The sequence below is a fragment of the Elephas maximus genome, chromosome 1 (assembly GCF_024166365.1).
Source record: "Elephas maximus indicus isolate mEleMax1 chromosome 1, mEleMax1 primary haplotype, whole genome shotgun sequence".
NCBI classification, from domain to species: Eukaryota; Metazoa; Chordata; class Mammalia; order Proboscidea; family Elephantidae; genus Elephas; species Elephas maximus.
The window spans coordinates 16406955-16421720 of record NC_064819.1 but is presented as its reverse complement, the minus strand read 5'-3'; the positions used below and the strand labels follow the sequence as shown (position 1 = coordinate 16421720).

At 36.0% G+C, this 14766-nt stretch overlaps 1 protein-coding gene across 4 annotated transcripts in view; it reads left to right on the top strand.

Moving 5' to 3' along the window:
- ZNF148 (zinc finger protein 148) overlaps positions 1–14536 on the top strand; it is a 155650-nt gene extending 141114 nt beyond the window's left edge. For all 4 annotated transcript variants that reach the window (XM_049878823.1, XM_049878829.1, XM_049878837.1 and 1 more), the window contains 2 exons: positions 7649–7767; positions 8058–14536. In XM_049878823.1, coding sequence (XP_049734780.1) covers positions 7649–7767; positions 8058–9656 — 1718 coding nt within the window. In that variant the 3' untranslated portion in view covers positions 9657–14536. The remainder of the gene's footprint in view (positions 1–7648; positions 7768–8057) is intronic.
- Positions 14537–14766: the final 230 nt, after the last annotated feature.

Below are 14766 nucleotides of genomic sequence, written 5' to 3'. Positions count from 1 at the left end.
TGTATTATCAGGAGGGACCAGTCCCTGAAGAAGGACATGATACTTGGTAAGGTAGAGGGTCAGCAAAAGAGAGGAAGACCCTCGAGGAGATGGATTGACACAGTGACTGTAACACATGAGCTCAAACATAGCGATGATTGGTGAGGATGGTGCAGGACCGGGCAGTGTTTTGTTCTGTTGTATGTAGCATTGCTATAAGTTGGAACCAACCAACTTGACAGTACCTAACAGTAACAGAGGTAATTGATCGTTCTTTCATGTTGTCTGCCTCACAAGGTGGAAGTGACCATTCTTTCATGTTGTCTGTCTCATAAAGCGGAATTATAAAATATCATCTGTGGAAGCCCAGAAACAGCTCCATCGTTTCCGTTTTTAATTTGTGGACCCCTAGAGCTAGATAGCTTTAAAAATCATAAAGTAATTGTGTTATTTTATAGCTCTGTAAAATAAAAGAAACCCATAAAAAGTGGAAAAACTTTATTTTCTTTGCTGGGGGCAAGGGTCAGTGGTGTTGACCACAACCTGTCAGCTTAATAAATGAGCCAACATATGCCAGTGTTTCTAAAGTTCGAGACACAGAAGTTGATGTGTCTCCCTGCCCTCCAGTTCCAGGGAAAGAAAACCGTTCTATAATAGAAAGATGGGTTTTAAAAAATGTACTGCTCAGAAATACAGTTTCTGTCATTAGTTATTGCCCTTTGGGCTTTTGCCATTTGGCTTTAACCAACATGTCTTCATGTTACTGTAACAGCGTCACAGATTTTGTTTACTAACCTAATTTATACTTCACTAATTGTGCTTTAATCTCAGATGATTTCCAATAGAATGTAATTTCATGCATAGTATTTGGGTTCTCCTTAATCTCATGAATAAGATCTTTCTGATCTCCTGGAAGGACTATATGCCAAAGAAATTCTTATGTTCTCTACAGTTCAAAGCCAATACTGGATGTGTGGTCACTAGCTTGTGTGTTTACTTCACTAATTCTCTTGTTTCTTGTCTCCCCAAGTTTCTTGTCCAGCTTAAGTATATTTTCATTTGGGATTTATAGCCCAGTCACTGGGTTATAACTATAACCAAAATATAAATAATAATAATCGTTTGTTATCAGCCTCTTTATTTCTGTTGTTATAGAGCTATTACAATTGTGCTAGGCTTCATTCTGAAATCACTATTTTACACAGGTTATCTCATTTAACATTTGGTTCTGAGGTATATTCTATTATTATTCTCATTTTACAGATGAGAATGTCAAGTTATTTAAGAGTTTAAATAACATACTCGATTTCTCACAGTTAAGAAATGGTGAGACCAGCATTCAAACCCAGGTAGTCTGGCTCTAGAACCTACCCTGTTAAGTACTATTTTATATTCTTCTTATATTATTGCATGCTTTTTTTGTTAGTGTAATATTTATTGCAGTTTTAAATCATCTCTTACACCCATCCATTTTATGATTGTTAAAGATGGACAGTCCTTCTCGTTGTACGTATGCATTACTGGACCATTTGAACTTTGCCTTAGGTATCATGATAAGCATTTTTTAGCCTTGGTTTTATGAACACTCTTTATTATTGATAATTTCCACTTATATTCTGGTTAACAGGAACAGTAGCTACCATTTCTTGAGTATAAAGTGCTTTACATACACTATCATAACAAACAATTGGTTTAGGGGTGGTTTGGGGGAGGAATTTTAGATGAAAATGAACCTTGAAGTGAGAAAAAGTGATAAATTCTAGAGATTGAAGGAAGGCTACTTCAGCCAGAACTTAGAAAGCAAAGAGGAAAATTGTCAGCAACGTTAAGACAGGAGAGAAGGACAGGGTCCAGATGATAGAGGATCCAGGTTTTATCTGATTTTACCAACAGTAGAAGCCATCAGCAGACTTTAAGCATGAGCACATTTACTAATATTAACAAAATCTGCCTGTAGTGTGGAACTGGAAGATGAGAGTGAATCCTAGAGAGGCTACTAGTTAGTAGGGTATTATAATACTTCAGGCCAGAGGATGATGGTGTCTTGAACTTGGGTGTCGGCAGTGGGAAATAGAGAGAAGTGGACCAATTTGACAGATTTTTAGTAGATATCTAATTAGTAAAAAAATTAGGGCCTGTTAGTTGGTGGATAACGGAGAGGGTAACAAGGGTAATGAGGGTAAAGAAGAGAGATGTGTGGGTCTCTGATTTGCACAACTGGGTTGATGGTAGTACCATGCATGGAAGTAGGGCATCTGGTGAAGGACTAAGCATGAGGTTGAAGTTTACAAGTTTAGATCGGAATGTGATGCACTTGAGGTCCCCCTTGTGTCATGAAAGTGGATATGTTGAGTGGGCAGTTTGAATGTGTGGATCTGGAGCATAGATTTGAGAGTAAATAAGGCTATGGTAATAGATGAGTTTTCTCTTCTGGCCAAAGTAAAGACTCGATTTTTCCCTTCTGGCCAAAGTAAAGACTATAGAATGGGAAATGAGGAAGCTTAGGACAAAGCCTTGAAAAAACATTTTATGGTTGGAGGGAGGAAGATGAGCTAGAAAGAGCATTAAGAAGGAAAAGTCAGAGAAGTTGAAGGAAACATAATGTCATAGAAGCCGAGAAGAACGGTATCACTTGAGTTGAATTCCGCTGAGAGGTCTAATGTGATAACTGAAAAGTTTAAGTTGTATTTGGTGACATGAAGGTGATTTGTGAATATCAGGAACCATTTTGATGGGGTGATAAGAAGCAAGATTTGAATGATTTGAAGAAGAGAGGAGTTAGTTGACACTGTCAAAACCAGTTTAATATGTTAAGCCACAGTAGTCTTTATAACTTCCTTGTATATCATTTACCCTAGTAGTTACCCAGGAAACCCTGGTGGCGTAGTGGCTGCTAACCAGAAGATTGGCAGTTCAAATCCACCAGGCACTCCTTAGAAACCCTATGGGGCAGTTCTACTCTGTCCTGTAGGGGCGCTGTGAGTCAGAATCAACTTGACACCAATGGGTTTGGGTTTTTTTTTGGGGGGGGTGGTGCATGGAGGGGTGTTTAGTAGTTACCCATATATTATAATAAGAGTTCTTATTCATAAACAGTTGAATGTATGTAATGTCAAAGGTACCAGAAAGAATGGGGAAGATTTTTGGTCTTAATGGATAAATATTACTGTCAGAAACTCCAGAGCCTTTGGGTATTGGAAAATTACCATTAGTGGAAAACTTTGGGATTGTTTTTTCCTCACCTTATTACTGCTTTTCTGAATGTCAAAACATTGTATTACAAACTCTTTGGTGTTTTTCAAATAAGCTTTTCCTGTCCATCATAAAATCACTTGAGCGCTATATAAATTGTCTTCCTTTTCCAGTAAAGGGGCTCTGGTCATCCAAGAGAAAATCAATAAAACAGTTTTCCCCAGAAGAAATTTCATTTAGGTGTTTTTCTTTGAGAAATATATATCAGTCATCTTATTTTCATTCTATTTAAGAATAAGAAATACACCAAAGTACCAGAGATATAGAACCCACTGTCATCATTGCTTTTTAATATGACAAAAAAAACAAAACAAAACCTGTTGTCATCGAGTCGATTCCAACTCCTAGTGACTCTATAGGACAGAGTAGAACTGCCACATAGAGTTTCCAAGGAGCACCTGGTGGATTCGGACTGCCAGCCTTTTGGTTAGCAGCCATAGCTCTTAACCACTATGCCACCAGGTTTTCCGCCTGTTAATATAGTGCTTAAAAATAGTAGCCAGAAAAATTATAGGTATAGCAATCATTTTTTGTAGCCAATATGATTGTAAACTTGGAAAATCCAAGAGTTAACTGAAAAAATTACCACAGACAAGGGAATTCATTAAGGTAGCAGAAAGCAATACTGTTTATACATATATATACACATATTCAAGGTAGAAGCTATAATGGAAGAAAATAAATGCTTTTAAAAATAATATCCCCAGGAAAAAAAAAGATTAATAGAAATTAATTTAACAAGAAATGTGGAAAATCTCATATGAGGAAATCAGTAAAACACTACTGGAAGAGGGAATATATGGGAACTCTGCTTTCTGCACAATTTTTTATAAACCTAAAACTGCTCTATAAAATAGTCTGTTTTTAAAAACACGCTACGGAGGATACGAAAGAAAACTTAATCTAATGGGAAGACATAGCCTTTTCTTCATGAGAAGACTCATCACCATTAAAGATCAATATTCTGTAAGTTGCATAAGCATTTACGACAACCCCACCTCCCCTACCTATTGCCATCAAGTTGATTCTGACTCATACCGACCCTATTGGACAGAGTAGAACTGCCCCCATAGGGTTTCCAAGGCTGTTTGTTATCTTTATGAGAGGAGATTGCCACACATTTCTCCCTTGGAGTAGCTGGTAGATTCAAACCTGCTGACCTTTCTGTTTAGCAGCCGAGCATTTTAACAATGGCACCAGCAGGGCTCCTTCCCCCAATACTAGACACGCTAATTCTGAAGTTTATATGAAAAGTGGACAAATGCAATAAACCAGGAAGATGAAAGTAAAAGAGAACAGTGAGGGAGATTAGCTGTACCAAATGATAAATCATAAAGCCGTAATACTTAGAGCATTTTGATTCTGGCTTACAAATAGTCAGAGCAGTGGAACAGAATAGAAGTTCTAGACATAGACCCGTGGAACTTATTAGTTTATGATCATGGTTAAGAAATAGGACCAAGAAAAGGTAAACTTTTCTTCAGTGAATGGAGTTGAGAAAACTGGTGCCCTTTTGCTGTCGTGTCCGTTCCGACTCAGTGACCTTGTTTACAACAGAACGAAACACTGCCCGGTCCTGTGCCCTCCTCGGAATTGTTGTGCTGCCTTCGCTGTCCCTCTGCACCCTTGTAGAAAATAAATGTACGGGTGTATTTCTGGACTTCGAATCCTATTGCTTGATTTATATGTCTATTCTTATGCCATTATCACATCTTGATCACTGTAGCTTTGAAGTAAGTTTTGAAATTGAGAACTGTGAGTCCTCCAACTTTGATCTTCTTTTTTGAGATTGATTTGGCTATTCTTGTGTTTATTTCCATATGAATTTTAGGATGGACTCGTCAATTTCTGTGTTGAATCTGCAGATCAGTTTGGGGTGTATTGCCATCTTAACAATATTAAGTCTTCTAACCCTGCAGAACTAATTGAATTTTAATCAATTCCCTAATTTTATCCATTTTTTCTCATTTTTGATAAGTGATTTTAACGAAGCCTGTCATCTACACTCTCCATTTCAACATCTGCAACTATTCTTTTTTTCCCAAGATATTACTTGTACTCACCTTCCTTTCTCATCCTGGTTCCACTGGGATCTTGTTCTTTTGATTATTCACCATAACGTTCAATTTCAGTTCGGTATTCATTTTCAGTTTCTCATCTTCACTTGTACCTTCCTTTCTCCTGTCAAACAATTCCAGTTTCCCATCTTTAACAGTACTACTCTTGAATCGTTTGCCTCCTGACAATCCCCTTCAGCTCCTTTTTCTCATTTCTTTCATTCCCAAACTTCTTTATTACGTGGTCCTCTCTACCAGCTTCCATTGTTTCATTTCCCATTTACTTGCCTCCTTAAGGCAGTGTGTTATAGTAGAAGGAGCGTTGGGTTAGAAACCAAAAGATACCAAGTTCTTCCCAGATTCCTTTGCTAAGCCTTTTAACTTTTCTGGACTTTAAATCTTCTTTTCTGTAGAAAGAGGACAGTGGTCTAGATTAGTTTTGTTAAGATACCTCTCTAGCCTCTGAACTCTTAGTTCAAAAGAAAGCTTACTTGCAAAAGTGGAGCTATCCTGTACTGAGTTACAGGTGGCAAGCTTAGAGCTTTTTGCCGCGTGCAGCAGTAGCTTTTGGGAGCCTTTATGGAATCCCCAAGAGCACAATTTGAAAGCCACTGAAAAGTCTCTTCGGCTCTAAAATTTGATAACTCACAAGCAATTACTGACGTTGCATTCTTGAAATTTTCAAATAATATACTTGTTGCTAAATTAAATTCTCTTTTTAGGCTCCAATTCTCCTGGACACCTTATGATATCTGAGCCCTTAGTTGCTCTGTTTTTCCCCCAAAATTATTTCTTTACCTGACTTTAATGACATGCACACAATATCTCCAAGTGCTACCCAGCCTAGATTCTTCCGACTCTTCACAGAAGCTTTTCTAAATCATACCAGCTCACAGTAATATTTTTTTCCACTTACACTCAGTAATCATTATTATGCCATTTACTTGGGACTTAAAAATTATGCAAGGCTCTATGAGCTTTGTAAAGATAAATTAGGCAGATTCTGACCTACAGATCTGTAATCTAGTAGAAGAATAGAAATGTACAAATAATTATGGAGTTGGGAAGGTACAGATGAAGTTCTATGGAAATTTAAAAGAAGATGAAGATACCTTTTCCCTGGGGCAATAGGGCAAAGAGGAGATGGTTGAGTCTTGAAGGAAGTATAAGGTCTGAACTCAGAGAAGTGGGCATTCCTGACTGAAGGAAGCAGAAACCAAGGCAGAGAGCCAGGAAGACAGCTGGGTAGGTGCTTTGGTTTGGCTAGAAGAAAGGGTTAAGAAGGGAAATATAGTGGACTGTAAAGCCATAAAGGTAAACCAGAGCTGGACCTTGTTTTGTTGTCTTTTTATTATGCGTGTTATCTTGTTTTCCCAGCTACATTGTAAACTCCTTGAAGACAAGTAGTATGTCTCATGCTTTTAACCTCTTACAGCAGGGCTATGTGTAGAGGAGAAATATTCAGTAAAATTTTATGGAATGTATGAAACAATATAGAAAGATAGTTTCCCAAATAATTATTAGTCAAGATAGCTTATTGTCACATCCATCTATTTACTTAGACTGTGGTTTTATCAGTAAAAACTGTTTCAGATCTCCGTAATAATGGTTCCTTACAGCTAAAGAAGTCATAATGGGATTGAAAAAAATTGGGGGTAGGGAAGTATCCAATTAACAGTACTCAGTTTAATTCATTCCCAAAAGGGCATGATAAATGCTGGTTTGAGCTGAGAAAAAAAGAATCTATATAAACCAACCTTACTTTTGAAATTTAATCTCTAGTTTAAGCTCTATTTATAACATTTTAATAAATGAGATCCTAAAGAATATTTTCCTGAGAGTCAGATTTCACTTAACCATAAATGTTTTTTAAAAGAAATTGAGTTAGAAAGGTATACCCAAAAATTGTGTTGGCCTATGTATGGGTAAAATTTTCTTTTTTCAAAGTATTTTCTGAAATATTAAAGATTATTTAATATAACAATGTCTACTAAAACAATGTTCATATTGCCATAAATTCCTGGTACTACTGTTCTCTGTGAAAAGAGTATGTTATATACATGTAGACAGACAAGGAAATTGAGTATGCCTGCTTTCAGTTTTTTCTTTCCATTGGCATATTCCAATTCTTTTCATTTTTATAAAGCAAAACCCACTTGACATTCCAAATTAGAGAATATATTTAGTATATATATATTTTTTTATTTAGTATAAGGGAGACTTGCTCTTTTCTCATTTAAAAAGAGCAAATCAATTATGACAGCTTGCAAAAGCCATTTATGTTAGAAATTCTTATGGGAAAACAATTCATCATTTGACAATATTTGTTTTTGTTTTAAACTTTCTGTACCATGTACTAGGTGAAAAACCATTTCGCTGTGATGAGTGTGGTATGAGATTCATACAAAAATATCATATGGAAAGGCATAAGAGAACCCATAGTGGAGAAAAACCTTACCAGTGTGAATACTGTTTACAGGTAAGAGATGACTTGAAATTCTTTGTCCAGAACTAAATTATAAAATGATTCTAGTAAGTTCAATTAGAAAATGTTATCTACTGCTAGAACTATTTGAAAACCTCACGACCGTCATTAATCAGATTTGTATACAAACCAAATTGACTCAGCAAGCTAGTTTGGAATTGCATGTTATTATACTTATATATATATCATCATATTAATTTCTTTATTTCTTTTTTTCCTTTTCTTTTCCTGGTTGACCAAAACAAACAAAAAACAAACCCACTACTGCCCTCTGAATTTGACAGTATTTTTCCAGAACAGATCGTGTATTGAAACATAAACGTATGTGCCATGAAAATCATGACAAGAAACTAAACAGGTGTGCCATTAAAGGTGGCCTTCTGACCTCTGAGGAAGATTCTGGCTTTTCTACGTCACCAAAAGATAACTCACTGCCAAAAAAGAAAAGGCAGAAAACTGAGAAAAAATCATCTGGGATGGACAAGGAAAGTGGTATGGACAAATCTGACCTGAAGAAAGACAAAAATGATTACTTGCCTCTTTATTCTCCAAGCACTAAAGTGAAGGATGAGTATATGGTAGCGGAATACGCCGTTGAAATGCCGCATTCTTCGGTTGGGGGCTCGCATTTAGAAGATGCATCCGGAGAAATACACCCACCTAAGTTGGTCCTCAAAAAAATTAATAGTAAGAGAAGTCTGAAACAGCCACTGGAGCAAAATCAAACAATTTCACCTTTATCCACATACGAAGAGAGCAAAGTTTCAAAGTATGCTTTCGAACTTGTGGATAAACAAGGTTTACTGGACTCAGAAGGCAACGCCGACATCGATCAAGTTGATAATTTACAAGAGGGGCCCAGTAAACCTGTGCATAGCAGTACGAATTACGATGACGCCATGCAGTTTCTGAAAAAGAAGCGGTACCTTCAGGCAGCGAGTAACAACAGCAGGGAGTACGCGCTGAATGTGGGCACCATAGCTTCTCAGCCTTCCGTAACACAAGCAGCTGTGGCAAGCGTCATTGATGAAAGCACTACCGCGTCCATATTGGACTCCCAGGCCCTGAATGTGGAGATTAAGAGTAACCATGACAAAAATGTTATCCCTGATGAGGTACTGCAGACTCTGTTGGATCATTACTCCCATAAAGCTAATGGGCAGCATGAGATATCATTCAGTGTGGCTGACACTGAGGTGACGTCTAGCATATCAATCAATTCTTCGGAAGTACCTGAGGTCACCCAGTCAGAGAATGTGGGATCAAGCTCCCAAGCATCCTCGTCGGATAAAGCCAACATGTTGCAGGAATACTCCAAGTTTCTGCAGCAGGCTTTGGACAGAACTAGCCAAAACGATGCCTATTTGAATAGCCCGAGCCTTAACTTTGTGACCGATAACCAGACCCTTCCAAATCAGCCAGCATTCTCTTCCATAGACAAGCAAGTCTATGCCGCCATGCCCATCAATAGCTTTCGATCAGGAATGAATTCTCCACTAAGAACGACTCCAGATAAGTCCCACTTTGGACTAATAGTTGGTGATTCACAGCACTCATTTCCCTTTTCAGGTGATGAGACAAACCATGCTTCTGCCACAGCAACACAGGACTTTTTGGATCAAGTGACTTCTCAGAAGAAAGCCGAGGCTCAGCCTGTCCACCAAGCTTACCAAATGAGCTCTTTCGAACAGCCCTTCCGTGCTCCGTATCACGGATCAAGAGCTGGGATAGCTACTCAGTTTAGCACTGCCAACGGACAGGTGAACCTTCGGGGACCAGGGACAAGTGCTGAATTTCCAGAGTTTCCCTTGGTGAATGTAAATGATAACAGAGCTGGGATGACATCTTCACCGGATGCCACGACTGGCCAGACTTTTGGCTAAAAAACAAAACAAAACAAAAATGTAAATAATACTGGCACTTTAGAACAGATTAATCAAGAGTGGGGTTACTCTGTGTAAGATGGAGTGCTGTACAGATTCAAGAGCAATGCATTATAACAAGTTAAGCTGATATGAATAGCAAGATAATCCAATAACTGCATTTTGTTTGGTTAGTCAGCATTCTTTGAACTGCCTTACATGTTGTCACCTTTATAGAAGCAATGCATTACTTGTTCTAGATCAGAAACTTGCTATTCTACCTACACCAAGTTAAAAAGGAAAAAAAAAAAAAAAAAGACTTCCGCACAATTGTTTTCCTAGCTGATTTCATTGTACATTCTTCGGAGATTAGTGATTGTGTGAGATTTACTCTGATACTGTTTCTGAGTCTTTCAGCGTAGTCATTGCACTTCAGCAGGGAATCCCAGTATACTTTACAGCCAGAGTGAACTTCAGAGTTTAAATGTCAAGAGATGATGGCTTAAATAAATTAGCGCGTCCTCTAGGGGGAAAAAGACACCACCTTTTAAAAAGAATGGTATGCCATATACCCTTGATTTTCATTTTGCATTATATTGACATGTGTTTTTTTTTTTTTTTTGGAAGAAAAAAAAGTAATAAAACCTGATAGTCGAAGACTCCACTATTTAAAAGCCTAATTACTTTTAAAATATGCATACTTGCAAAACTTTTACCAAAATACCCAACTGTTGAAGCGTTCACTTCTCTGTGGAAGTGTGCATATCTGTCAGTTTCTTTGTACCTAGATATTTTTTATGATTTTTTCATGTGCAGGTATCAAGGTTTTGAAGTTTTAGTAAAAAAAAAAAAAAAAAAAAAATTCTGTAGATTACATTCCCAAGAACATAATGCTTACACAAAATGTATATTCCACGTTTTAAAGCTTAATTGTATTTTCCTTTACATAAACACTTCAGTCAACATAGAGCACTTAGAATCTATCTGGTATTTTTGATTTCTCAAAGTTAAAAAAAAAATTAGATTTTTAGGTTTGATATGATTGTGTCATAATCATCTCATAAGTGACAATTTTAATTTTTGGCAATAGAAGGAAATTGGGTTGTCTTTGGAGCTGTAAAACCACTTTAATCCTTCTCTTTCTAGAATCTTAATAGATTGGATAATTAAACAGTATCCAGAGAAACTAAAGAAATGGGCATTTTAATTGCTTATTTTATCTTGAGTTACTTTTTTAATGAACATTGCTCATTACAATTTTACAAACCAAAAGTGTTTACTAATTCTAGTAACAACAATTTCTTTTTCAGCTAGATGAGTGATCGAAAACTTTTTGTTGCATTTCAAAATCTAAATAAACTGCAGACTTTATCCTTATACCACGAATGTTTTTTTTTTTTTAAATACTTTGTCTTAAAATTAAATACAGCATGGTACAATAAATAGTGATTTTATATATATATATATACCTATATATATACACTTTTCTGAAGAATGATGGTTTGAGTTGCATATTAGACAGTTTGGATTTTTGGAAAATAACATTAGTTATACTAATTCTGTTATCCTCTTTTATTTGTTCCAGCTTTTGGTTTTCTTATTTAAATTTCCACCATCTTTATCACAATGCACATACTGATATAGCACCAGTGATAATCTAAAATTAATACCTTTGGAAGGTGAAACTTTATTGTTGTTAATTTCCATTCTAGCCTTTATATTGGCCCTATAAATCTGTAGTCCTTGTTTCAACATAAAATATGTTATCCATTTAAATTATTTTTTTTCTTTTATTTAATGATATCCCAAGACTGTTCCCATAAAAAAGGGGAGCAAAGAAATATTCACCCTGACACCCCTCACACTTATTTTGAATATATCAGTGTTTTTATGATAGGGAATATTAATTATGTTTAATGTGATTTCCTCTACACTTTGGTTACTAAGCTTTGCTTGAAATACTAGTTTTCCCATTTGACAGCTTTCTTTGCTGGCAAATTTTGGAAGGAACTAGACTTCCTTGAGGTAAATATTTAAGTTCTGCCGTTATTGACTCTTCAGGTTGGTGGGTTGGATTGTACATCACATAATTGCAAGAAGGCTTCACTCAGGTGAGATCGGACGTGGAACTGTGCTCACGCTACATAGGCATTTGCTTTTTTTTTTTTTTTTAATCGTATTTTTGATGATAGCCGGCATTTATTTCCTGAGTTGAATTTTTTTTCAGCCTGATCAAAAATTTTGTTCCATTGAGAACTTGATGTAGTTCTGGTTGCAGTCTAAAGTTTTTTGTTTGTTTCCATATCACCAGCACAGTTTTGAGAATGCGACCCTATTGCTGAGCAGCCAGGGTAAGCTTAGGAAGGAAGGCCTTGGAAAATGGTAGTTACGCAAGTGGAAAATTCAGGTGTTGCATTTCTGTCTTCAACACAATTCATTAAATCTACACAATGGCAGACTTTTCTACCAGGTGATAAGCGTTTTTGAGATAAGTGATATTTAGCAGCATAAATTATTCATTTACCATTTAAGTGTAGTCTTCACTCTTACTGTGAAATTATCAATGCCTACCAGAGTGACCTTGTATTATTATCGTTGCTATGCTAAACATCTCAATAGTTTGGGTTTCCCCACATTGGTTCAGAATGTTATTTAATTTCTATCTGGGCATTAATAGAGAAAATAAGTAGCCTCATGTGCGGCTTTAGATTGGAACATTGAGGGTATGAAATATCCTTTTCCAGCTTGTTTTACATGCTCTTACACCCTGAAACTTTTTTTTTTTTTTTTAATTAGTATTGTGCTTTAGGTGAGAGTTCACCCTTAAACTTTTGATCAGTATAAGTGAGGTGTGCTTTTTCACTTAGGACTTAGTCTCATGTTTGAAGATTGGAAACAGGTAACCTTAGGTGAGGTAATATCTTTTGAACATGTTCTAAAAGTTTTTTGTCTTTTTTTTAACTTCTTACTGCATGCACACTTCATTTGGTTCAGAATATTTGAGTGGCTCTTAGATTTTGTGGATCTGCATGCAAATTTTCTACTTGATAGAGTAGAAATCTTTTTAGCCCTAGCTGAGGATTGTCAGTACACTGATTTTACCTTTTTGAGAGGTAGAAGAGGCCTTGTGCTCAGGGTAGGTTTCATTTCCACAAGTAAGAGAAACTTGCAGAATGCCAGCTAGGTTAGATCTTTTGCCACTTCTTTCATTTTATTTGGGTTTTCAAAGGGCTGTTAAAAAAAAAAAAAAAAAAAAGCCGGGAAACTTTTAAAGTAGGCATAACTCTAGTACTACATTTCTTAGAAGATTTTAAACTAGAACTCCTTTTTTTTTCCCCACAGTGTATTTACTTGAAGAAGCACTATTATAGTCAAAACAATTTTGAGTCTGCAATTTAATTTAAACTTTTTTCAGTTTCAAATTGCTTTATTTCAGGGAAATAATTTTCCAGTTTTTGCTATATCTGCAAATAAAAACCTTATGTTTCCTTTTTTCACTTAGACTTTGGTAGGAAACAAACTGAAGCAGACAAACATTTCTTTGTTATGTTTGTTGCTTTCTTGAATCCAATGGATAAAAAAAGTAAAACCCTGTAAACATTATTTTATTTTTTTATGCAAGACCATGCTGTAAATATGGTTCATCAGATAAGGATGTACCTATGATCAAATCTTTAATTCTGCACAGTTAGAGTTTATATATAAACGTGTCTTGACAATCAAGGACTTTTACGTGAGTCTTCCTTTACGATGTTTATTAATGTTATGCATTCCATTTGTTTTAAAGTGAGTACCAATGTGCTAATTTGTATTGTCTGAAAGTATGTAATGTTTTTACAGCTTGTTTTTAAGAATCTGTAAATATGTACAAATCACAGTACTGCTTTACGTTAGAAGGCATATGATGTTGTACTGTATGTAAGCAATAATACATAGCAGTGCTAACTTTTCAAGTAGCATCAGGAAAGTTCTAAACACATTTCAGAGTTATCAATTATCCTTATTCACTTAATAACGATTATCTTTAATCAGTTTTTATAAGCAAATTCCATTGTTCCTCCTGTTGGAACATAACACTGTTTACACAGCATAATTGAAGCTGCAGGGGAGACAGGCTAAAGCTGGCTTCATCTGTACTCACTTTCACTAAGCATTGAATGGCCTTACCACTCTTCTGCAAGGTGGAGGAAGACCGCAAAACTTAGTGCCCATCACACTGAAGGAAGGGGGGTGTTGTTTGTTTTCGTTTCCTTTCCTGCTTCTGTCCTGCTACCTAACCTTGTGGTTTGCTTTGGATTTTAATATTAGTTTCTGTTTTAAATTCAAGTCCATAAGTTTGAGGTGACTTCAGCTCCATTGTGAAATAGGTAGTTCTCTTCATATTTCGTAGCTACATTTCAATAATTCTAAACTTTCTACTTTGATTTTTAGATACTTATTTTTCAAGCTTGATTTCTCAACTGATCAGATGAATTTATTCAACTTCAATACAAAGAAAGACAAACCTAATGTAGTTTGAATCGAGTAGCTACTGTACAGAACAGCTGACTATTTGAACACACATCACTGCTTTAGAAATAAAACCGCCAATTTATAATGTATATGACCTACATTTTATAGGAGAAATGTTTTTAAATGCTAGTCATTTATATAATGTGCTTTGAAGGATTTGCTAGTCCACTTCTGTCACTTTTTAGTACACTGGTATCTTTTATATGTAATGTATGCTTTTTATTATTGTAGCAAAGCATTTCAGTAGAAAGAATTTTGCAACAATATGGGGAAACTTTTTCATTGTTGGATTTGAATTATACTGGATTTTATCTGTGTAGTCTTGTCTTTATTTTAATGCTGTCTGGAAGGGAACTTGGTATCCAAATAAAGCAGGTAACCTCATTTTATTCAAGGGCATACTGTGTAGTGCTGAATTTAATCTGGAAATCCGATGATTTTGAAAAGCAAAAAAAAGTTTATAACAATTGTACAGAGGAAATTAAATGTGTGATGGAAATCCTGATGATGGAGCACGTTGACTTTTCTGATAATATAGTGTTATTTTCCTGGGATCCCGTATGCCTTCTTTGTATTTCAGCTAATAAAGGAAAAACCATGTCATTGAAACTGGTAGGAT